This window comes from Triplophysa rosa, linkage group LG2, assembly GCF_024868665.1.
Source record: "Triplophysa rosa linkage group LG2, Trosa_1v2, whole genome shotgun sequence".
Classification (NCBI taxonomy): domain Eukaryota; kingdom Metazoa; phylum Chordata; class Actinopteri; order Cypriniformes; family Nemacheilidae; genus Triplophysa; species Triplophysa rosa.
Window position 1 is genome coordinate 20,511,080 of NC_079891.1, and position 10,739 is coordinate 20,521,818.

At 37.6% G+C, this 10,739-nt stretch overlaps 2 protein-coding genes across 3 annotated transcripts in view; one reads left to right on the plus strand and one right to left on the minus strand.

Annotated features, from left to right (window-relative positions):
- ttc33 (tetratricopeptide repeat domain 33) overlaps positions 1-2,721 on the plus strand; it is a 32,698-nt gene extending 29,977 nt beyond the window's left edge. Inside the window, exon 4 of one of the 2 annotated variants that reach the window (XM_057354761.1) lies at positions 388-2,721. In XM_057354761.1, the coding sequence (XP_057210744.1) occupies positions 388-756 (369 nt within the window). In that variant the 3' untranslated portion in view covers positions 757-2,721. The remainder of the gene's footprint in view (positions 1-387) is intronic. The other variant, XM_057354752.1, reaches the window with a different exon arrangement.
- Positions 2,722-2,925: 204 nt separating this feature from the next.
- ptger4b (prostaglandin E receptor 4 (subtype EP4) b) lies at positions 2,926-7,347 on the minus strand. The gene is made up of 2 exons (XM_057354743.1): positions 6,272-7,347; positions 2,926-5,017 (listed from the first exon to the last, which is right to left on the minus strand). Exons 1-2 carry the CDS (start codon positions 7,058-7,060, stop codon positions 4,421-4,423), a joined length of 1,386 nt encoding a protein of 461 aa, XP_057210726.1. The 5' UTR covers positions 7,061-7,347; the 3' UTR covers positions 2,926-4,420.
- Between the last annotated feature and the right edge of the window lie 3,392 nt (positions 7,348-10,739).

The following is a 10,739-nucleotide window of genomic DNA, read 5'->3' on the forward strand; positions in this document are numbered from 1 at the left end:
CCTTACAAAGGCTTTTGTGATCCACAGAGAAAAGAAGTCAGCCATGACTTATTCCCAATACAGAATTAGCCTTGAGTATCTTATTGCTTTTATAAAACAGTTCCCACACAACATAAATTTTAAAGCCAAAAAATATGTATCAGTGCAGCTTTTATGAAGTAAAAAATAAATCCATGAACGACTGTGAACAGCAACAGAATGCTTATGTTACTAAGTCGTTGCTAAGGATACTACACAGTGACGTCGTAAATAAAACACAGCTTTTGACCAATCAGAATCAAGGACTGGAACTAACCATTTTATAAAGGTTTATAACAGCACGAGAGTAAATGATCAGACAATGTACCTTTTTGGGTGAACTTTCCCTATTACTTTCATCTGTTCCAGGCCATACGATCCTTCCAAGTGGCATTGCACCTGCATCCATTTGAGCGCCCCCTATGGGAGGAGGACTTAGACTGGGCCCTAAAGCTCCGGCAGCAAAAACAAGTTCTCAGTGAAAGAGAAAAACAGCAAGAGGAAGCTCGAAAGCTTCTGGTGGAAGCACCTGAACTGAAGAGCGATTATGATTTTGAGAGCGATGAAGTGATTGACGCCTGCACAGCCATGGCTGAGAAACAGAAAAAATATGAGGACTTAAAGAAAACAGCAGTTATTGTGGAAACACATGGGGCGGTGAAAGAGGTGGTTGTGGAGGATGACAGCAGGCCAGCTTCATCCTCAGTGAGTGATTTAGTCAAGGCAAGAGCTCTCTAAAGAAGGAATAGAGGTTGTTTTTGTATTTTCTCTGTGTATATTGTTTAATGTGCTACATATTTACTATGTTGCTCTGACTCTGATTGGATTTCATGTGTACAATGTGAGTGAGATGGTATAGTGAATACCAGATGTTCTCTCAACAGCTGAAATGCTTCCTTTCAAATGGAGAATGAATTCCTTTATTTTACCGATGCATTTGTTCGTAAAGTGCAGTTTATATTCCCAAAATAATCTTTTTAATAATCTAATGAATAATCTTAATGCAGGTTGTTGGTTTGGAATGCCATTAACTCTAGTCAGCTTTATTGTAGTCCCCACCCAGGACTGGAACACCATTAAAGCGGTGTTAAACTTAGATGTTTGATGCATGAACACACAGAGAACATTACCTGCTGACAGGTGAACTTTCTGTTTTTAGTTAGTGCAGTTACCAAGCAATAACGTTTTTGTTGCTGTCTTGGGTTAAACTCTTTGGCTAAAGGGATAGTTTTCTCAAAAATAAAAATGCTGCTGTCATTTATTCACCCTCATTTTATTCAAAACCAATGTGACCAATGTGCCGCACGGTGAGATAATTCATTGACTGTCACAATAATGGTTTAGTTTAAGTTTTATTTGTATAATGTGTGTTTATAATTTTAGTTTTTTGTTTCAATTGCCCATCAGTTATGTGGGTTGAGACTCAAAAGCATATTCCGACTAATCACATCAAATTCATTTCTGTAATTGATTCTTTAGTTTATTTATTGAATAAAATCTTGGTTTAAATAATCTGCTTTCCCATGTTTGTGTTGTGTTCTATCACAAGATCTTGAATTTTTTTTATTTCAGATAACATGGTAACAAGCCCAAAATGTGTTTTTATGATTGGCAGTTGCTGCTATGTATGCAAACGTTCACCATCATTAATATTTGCGTTAATGCTGTCCAATTATGTGCATTTGCTGCCAACCAAGGAATTTATGTACATACAGTAATGGTTTTTATTTGGCACCTGTGGGACCTGACGGAAGCTGCACCATCCTTCTGTCTTCCGCTAATCATTGGCTAATTGTTTCTTTATTTAAATAAATGTGTATGCTAACGTCTGGCTGGCGGTGACGCATCGCAAATAAAACTGCAAATCGGTTCACATTTCCCAGTTCACATTTATTTAAATCTAGTACAGGGCAGGTGTCAGAATGTACGTCATAGCACGTACAAATAAATGATTCATGCTGAGAATAATGTAGTGAAGAGTTTAACTGATTTTCATCATAAATCTAATGGGATTATGGGATGTCTACAGTCTACGAATGTCTCCGGATTTGTCTCTGCACATTGGTCATTGTGTAAAGATCATATGCTCTGTTCTGGTTTGGCTCATGTAATGATTCCCTAGTGAATCACTGGATATATTTGCAGTAGTTGTTACCACATAATAAAAACAAACTGGAGAGTTGAAAGTTTATATAAATTCATTAGAACGCTGACATCATGCACTTGGCCTCATGTTGTGTCAATGAATGATGATGTTAGGTAGAATAATAGAGAGTGACCAAAATTCCTGCTCTGGCATTAACTGTACCATTAATTTTATTATTCTTCATTTATTATATATACATTTCAAGGGTACTTCAGCTACTGTGCATGTACACGCTATCGTTTGTTTGGATTGTCAATCTGAATTTCTCTTTTGCTTACACTGCAGATTCAGGAAAATGTTTTATGGGCGCTGGGTCAAAAAGGATGTGAACAAGTGTCCTAACATGACCCAAACTGACTGCTAATGCACACACACACGACCTGTTTTTGTCACATGCTTGTGAATCATAATGCATAAAATATAAATTACGATGGCAATTTTTGACAAATTGGACATGAGCACTGATGGCATAGAAACTCTAAATCTGACTATATATTTTCCCTTTATCCCAACAGTAGAAATAGCTGTACTATTCACTGTGTTATTACTGATCATCTGTATTTTCCACTCAACAGATCACTTACCTTCTGATTTCCAAAAAAGGGAATAATTACTTACTGGAGTAGTCCAACCCTCACCATGACCAAATGTTTTGCATTACTCTACAGGAGCATGGCAACGGGACTAAGATGTTTATGGTGCGTTTAATTATTTTAATGGTACTGTGCTCAGCTTCAAATTATGAATGAGAAAAAAGATGCTTTCATTTATCTGTTACACTTCAAATCAGTGACAGATTTTATTGTAGTATTGAATAACTGACCATTGCACATTTCATAGGGTTCATTCACATCAAGGGTAAAAAGCACAAGATTTGAAATTTATGTTACACACTGTTTTTGAAAAAAAAGGGAATCATAATTTTGGGTTATTTACATACATGCAACAGATGGTGGTGCTTTATAATTACAGTTTAAATCCACAACATGTGAACGAAAGAAATACTTGCCATAAAATTACTTTGACATTAATAGAACTATGTCAGATTTGACCTTCTCACAGAGAAGAAAGAGGTTAACAGACTGTCAAGAAATATACTGAAACAAATTAAACCATTACAATGAGACAGGTTCACATTTTAACATCACAAATATGTACAGATTAACTCCACCAGTTCACCTTGTTGACCACTAACTGACCAAAATCTTAAAAAGCAATTTTGACAGAAGTTGATTTTTCAGGTTACAAGGATTTAAAAGTGCAACACGTATGCCCTCATTAAAGACGTTCTACGTCCTAAAAGATCTATCATTTTACCTCCTCAGTATACATTCAACAAATAAAACAAAACAGAAATGTCTGTAGAAAATGATATGCCGTGTTACATTGTTATATGCTATTAAATCGCATGTTGTGTTTCTGGATTACAATAAAATGTGTTGTATTGTCAATACCCATGGACATTGTTTGGTTAATTCACAGAATATTGTACATATGGGAAATCCAAAGAATGTTCAGTTACGTCTAGCTACAGTTACGTTCATAAGTGCACGTTTAAAATAGTGGACAGTTGTTTATGCATCAATAGAAATGATAAGTGTATTCTTGCCACCTTAATATAAGCAAATGTAAATAACACCTAAAGCTGCAGGTCTCCCAGCATGAGAAAAGCTAACACAGCAATCTGGATTTTTTTAAACTTGTGACCCTAGCAAGATCTCACCAGAATGTCTGCAAAAGGGAACTTGAAGCAGCGTTGCACATATTTGCTCACAAGAGCAACCCACAGTGTCATCCATCAAAATCACATGTGGTCTGAAATTCGTGAACAGAAAAATACCCCCTCCCTGCATGGGTCATCTAAAATCTTTAAAAATCATCTTTCCTGCAGAGATTCATACAGTTATTTATACTTTTTTTTAATAAAAACTGCCAATGATAACAAAAACACTTCTTGTAGATTTGTCATCTCTAGACTGTGTAGTCAGCATATCCTGTTGCTCAATTCCATAATCTTTAACATTAAAAACTTCCCAACATTTCTTTTTGCCCCACTTTTTTTTGCATTTTAGTAGACATGTTTGTTTTAGAGTACTACGGTTCATCATGTTTGTCTGTAGTTTAGTGCTTTTGTTTATTTCTCTGCAATGTCCAGTTTTCAATTTCATCAATTCCTTGTAAATTGCTCTCCATAAAAATCAAGTTTGTCCGGTTACGGCCCTCTTCACATGCCTGTCTTGCATATTCTCAAATCGTTCATATGCATCTTTCTTGTAAATTCAGCTTCTCGTCTGTAAAGGTGACCTGCAGTGGTTGGTGTTTGGAATGCTGGGCTTCATCTGTCTTGGAGTGTGTGAGTAAGTTTGAGTCTGTGCTCTGTTCCCTCCCATCTGTCCGGCTCGAACTGTGTCCACTACTGAGATCTGACGCCATAGAGTTACACAGAAGCGTCTGCTCGGTGGGAGTCGAACAACTCCCAATCTGCACAGAATGACCGCAGCAGCTCATCCCCTGCCCCCCCTCCATGCAATACAGGTACGTCTGTGACGTGCAGATCATCTCCGGCAGCTCTGGCATCTCCAGCGACGGTAAATTACGAGAAGCTATCGAGGAGTTGCAGCCACCATTACTACAGTGGAAGTCTGCGTGGCTCCGCCCATGACTTCGCCCGCCGATACGGCAAAAGAGGCACTTGATCTTTTCCAGCAGCTTCAGCATGACCGTCTTCCTCAGGAGGATATAGATCCAGGGGTCAAGAATGGGGTTTACAGAAGCTATTCGGATAGCCATGAGGTTTTTCTCTACCGCTTTGTGTACTGTTTCATTGTACAACTGGTTTACAAACACTTGCACCTAAATTGAAAAGAAGATATGCGACGTCATCATCATATCTATTTATCATGCGTTTATTTTACACACGTTTACAAACTGCCGCACGAAAACCAACCGTACACAGTGGACTTCAACAGAGAAAGATAAAAGTAATAATCTCTCATCAAAACATTACAAATGTATTAATATAGTTCTTTACAAAATATCTGGCCTGTTTTTAACTTTTTTTAAAGGGATGCTCCACCCAAAAATGAAAATTCTATCATGAATTGCCCCCCCCCAAGTTGTTCCAAACCTGGAAAAATTAAAATGGTAGGAAAAAATAGGAAAAGTTAAAATGGTAGCCAAAGGTGCCCCAGAACGGTTTGCTTTCCTAAATTCTTCAAAATAACTCATTTTGTGTTAAACAGAACAAAAATTAAAGATACTAATCATTTTCATTTTTGGGCAGAGTATCCCTTTAAGAATAGTATCAAGATCCAAGTGCTGTTTGCATATGCTTTTCAATGTTTATGAATGGTATATAAAAAACATGTTTTGTTTCAAAATTCCCTTTCAAAACGTTCAGGCAAAAATAGAACAAGTCATAAGTTCTACGTCAAGTAACGAATAAACAAATCCGATTTTGTGTTTATAAATAACTATATTACTCCGCAATTGTTTGATCTGACAAGTTTGAATTTTGATTTCCTTTCCTTAATATATTTGTGTTGAATTTCAACAAAATACATTTAAGAACAAAATACTGCTCTTCATCATTGTATTTCTCTAGTATAAAATAATTACAGTAGTAAATCTGAGCATAAGCACTGTACCAATCTACTTGGGTTTGTGTTGTTGTATTATTTCCACATTTTGTTTAGGCTAAGGTCAAATTGACCTCAAACAGAAGCAACACGTTTTGGATCACAGCCACATTGTTGAAAAAAGATTGCCAGGATACAACAGAGTCAAAGCTTCAGTAATAGCTGTCGTTTTGTTTTACTAGCTCACATGAACATATGTAAATCGTTTAATTGAAAGTAGTTACATCTTTAAAAATTAAAACTTTTTAAATAACTGCTGTCATTTTTAAACAAATTATTGGGCTTAATGAAACCCCAAGCATAAACACCACGAAGTCAAACGCAACAAAACACGAGGATTAACATAATTCATGCTGACACAGGCTCTTTCTCGTACACCCTGCGCCACACAGCACATTGTGCAACTGCTCTGAATCCAAATACGCTGCAATTCCCTAACATATACAAAGAGCAACCAAAACACACTTACCACTAATGGAATGGAGCAAATGAGTATGACTATAGACGTGGCTATGAGAACAATGACCATCTGGATCTCTGCTCCAGCAAGACGAGCGAAACTCCTCCTGCGCCTGATCTCCGCGATGCGCCCTTGGTCAGTGCCGAGCGATGTCCTGCGCACGAAGCGCTTGTGCATCATGATCAGAGCCGCGCACACCAGCACGTTACAGATCACGGTGGCCAGAATAAGAAGCGAGCTAAAGCCAGCATACATGTAAGAGAAAGTACCATCCGTGCTGGCGTTGCTCCGCAAGTCGATGAAACACCACGTTCCTGGATCCTGCTTCACCACGTTCCCCAATCCCATACTGGGAAGAGCGCAGAAAAGCGCATTGGACACATAGATCCCCATGAGTGTCAAGCCCGCCACCCGCTGATCCACGTAACGACTGTAGAAATACGCGTGGTTGATGGCGAGGTATCTCTCAATAGACATAGCACAAATAATACTAAGTCCTGCCAAGGAGAAAAGGAGTAAAATAAATCCGGAATATTGGCACAGATCTTCCCCACCGGGCCACTGACCCTTCACATAGGTGGCAATGGTGACGGGGCTCGCCAGCAGCGTGCCCAATAGGTCAGTTACAGCAAGTCCACACACCAGGGTGTAAAATGTCGTCTCCTTTTGCTCTTTCCGCGACTTCTGAAGCACTACAATGGCTATCACGTTGCCTACCACTCCGAATATAAACATTATAATCGGAATAGTAGGGTCCCGAGGTCCCCCGCCATGATTCGTACTATTCGTTCCGTTCATCCTCGCTTAATTTTTACCTACATGAAGGCTGATAATACTATCAGGAAGGTTTCTTTACGCGCGCCTCGGGCGCATCGTGACTTCTCCAAATGCGCGCGGTCACTTTGCGATGTCAAATATTCCACAAAATCATACCGACCACGAAAGACGTGCGCTTTTACGCATCTCCAGAATGTTTAAGATACATTTGCACTCGCCAGAGACTTTCACAAGTCTTCAAATTCAGCTCTCTGTTTCTGTGAGATGTGCGCTACGCCGTTGCCGTCACTCTCACTAAACTGACACACAAGTTTATCCTTGAGAGCTTTCTGTCAACTCCGCCCCCGAGCTGTACTACGTAGTTTGACACCCTACTGTCAGTGCAAGCTGACATATTTATCCTTGCACATGAATATCTGCAAATATTTATCTACACAGCCTACTGTACACTCGTTGCCCACTTTTGATAGGTATCTAGTAAAAATCTAAAGTAAACCTAAAACTTACTTGGCAGTGATAGAGTGAATGCCAGATTTTAGAGAATTGTAATTAAAAAAACCTACATAACACTGATTTGATTTATTTTAAAGTCACCATAAAATTCAAAATTATGATTCTTTTTTATATATGGAATTGCAGCGATTGCAATGATTTATAGGTCACTATTTTTTTCAAAGAAGGTCATACATTTTTCAGAAGCTGTTTCAATCAGATGTTACTATGCAAAAGAAAACAGAAGTGCAACCTCTATTTCATGTCAACTTTAACATTAATATAATCATATAATTACATTTTTTAAACTACTTTAACTTTCGTTCTGTGGCAGTATGTGATGGAGTGGGGCACCTTTCAGGGAAAAATATAAAACAACACGTTCTTTTAAAAATATTTTTTTAGCCTAGGCTGGCTTCACCGAGTTCTGTCCCTAAATCTAATGTAATGTTATTTATGTATAACATTTAGATGTGCATGTAGGATTTGTGGGAGCTGACAAAACAACTGCTATCTATTTTATCAGTCATGGAAACCTCTTTCTTCATTGGCAATGAAATGTATGCACTTGTTGTGCAAAAAGTGTAATATCACATGAAATCAGATCGTGCATGGGGAGCTGGCAGGGGTGATTCTAGGTTTTCAATATTAGGGGGGCTCAGCTTCCAATGAGGATATATTTAAATATATATATATATATATATATATATATAGCCACACTCTAAGCACCATGAACTGTATACATTACTAAAATAAATAATTAAGAAAGATTATGCAGAAAAGCATAAAGACAAGTTATTGTAATTCAAATGAATATCACATTAATCGGTCAATCTGCAACATTTATAATTCCAAGTGACAACAACAGCAACAAATCCATATAATAAATGTCACAATCAACTGCTGAATCATTATTTAGTAGGAATAACTTGATATGTTTCCCTGCCATTCATTCTGATTAGCACGAGCGCTGTCACTCCTGTGCATGACTGTGTTCATCTATAACATCCACAATATGTTTTAAATTAATAATAAAAATACTGAAGCGTCTGAAAAACGACAAAGAGCTTCTTAGGTACCCTTTTGTTTTTGTTACTACAGTAACGTAACTCTATCTGCCCGTCAACGTCTTTCCGGGGCTTTCAACTCTCTATAACTTAGGTGCAGAAAAATCAAACAGCACATCATCATGAATGACACATTTCTGTGCGCTACAATATCATCATGATCGTTTCTAAACTATGCCGTCATTGGTGTGAAGTGCTTTCATTTTGCTGGAGGTAACGTAAACACCTCAGGGGTGAACACAGACAAAACTTTTTTACAGTGGATGGGAAAGGGTCTTGTATCGCTCCCGCATCATATTAAGCTGCATTTATAACAAAGAATGACAAAAATTCAGATGTCTTATGATTCTCTCTCTCTCTCTCTCTCTCTCTCTCTCTCTCTCTCTCTCTCTCTCTCTCTCTCTCTCTCTCTCTCTCTCTCTGTGTGTGTGTGTGTCTCTATCAAGGTACTGCCTAAAATTGTACATATTCAAGGCATAAGACCTGGGCAGTAGAATGTTTTATAAAGACGTACACAAAGACTCACTTAGTATTGCACAACTTTTCAAATGCCATTCAGCTCTGGGTTTGGATTTGTTTGTTTTGTTCTTGTGGCGTGTGTTGTGTCTTACTGACGTCTGATGTCTGCTATGTTACTCATACGTGCACCAAATGCATCAAACATCAACACTCATTGTAGGACAGAGAGAGCGGAGCGGTTTCTTTTGTGGTTAACGTTTCTGAGAACATATCCTTTTCTAGTATCTGTGATGGTTAAATGTGTACAAGGTTGCGTGTGACCAGAAGGTGTTACAAGGTTCACAGACAGACATATCTGTAAGTGTGAAACCAGCCATGTTTTCAGTTTGATGTTCAAGTTAGCTTCGCCTGTTAGTGTTGTGACTACAAAAACAGTTTTAAAGACTATTATTTGCATCCTATAAACAATTAACATTCCAGCTACTCCTTTTAAACTACTAACTTTGCAAGCATTTATTTTTTATGCTTCATTTTATACTCTGGTGGAGAGCAGTGGAAGGAGATGAGCAGATACCACTAAAATGTATGTGTTTAGTTTAGTTTAGTTACGTAAGCAGAATTGCACACATCGAGATCACACTCAAACCAAGCCATCCGCTATTGGTCAACAATGCAATTAAAATATTTTTTAAGGGTGACAAAATCATAGCACAACCAATGCCAAAGTTACTAATCTAAAGCGATTTACAGTTGAGGATTAAGAAGGCAATCACGAGAAATGTCATTAATACAAAGTTTCTTTCACAACGTTCAGATATAAGAATTTAATAAAAGAAATAGATTTAATCAAAATATTTTTTGTAAAGTTTGACTTATGAAAAATGTAATTTCAGTGGCATTGATATTTTATTTTTCCAAAATTATAATTAAATTATTAAAGGTCTACTGTGTAATTTTTTGGAGGATCTATTGATAAATCTGCATTGTTTCTCCTTTTGATGTTTTATTAAAAAAGCTACAAAATTACAATATTTCATTCAAGTAAAACAATTTGAAGTGGGGGGAATATCACATTGTAACATTTTTTTTCTCTAATACACCCTGGTCACAATTATTGGCACCCTTGTATTTAAAACTTTCTGCAACCTCCATTTGCATGAATCACGGAGTCTTTTCATTTATGTCTGACGAGGTTTGAGAATATATGGCATGTCATCCAAATCCATTTATTCATACAGACTCTCTTACGATCCTTCAAATGTTGGTGCTCTCTTATCTTCAGTTCATCCCACAGGAACTGGGATGGCTATGGCAGGATCTTGATTTTGTGTTCAGTGACACATTTTTTGTTGATTTTTATGTTTATTTTGAACCATTGTGCTGATGGACGATCTAACCACGACCCATTATAATATTTCTAGCAGAGCAAGTCAGGTTTAGATTTTTTTATTTGTTGGTATTTGATATAAAACATGACGCCATGTATCTGAACAAGATGTCCAGGACCTCTGGTATAAAAATAGGTTCACAACAATGAAGATCTGGTGACATATTTAACTGTGGACATGGGGCATTCTTTTATCCCTGTGTGCACCAAACCTATCTTGTGTTATTGCTGCCAAAAAGACTCCTTTTCATTCCATATGGCCATAGACCCCAGTCCTGGTTGAAGTTCCAGTATG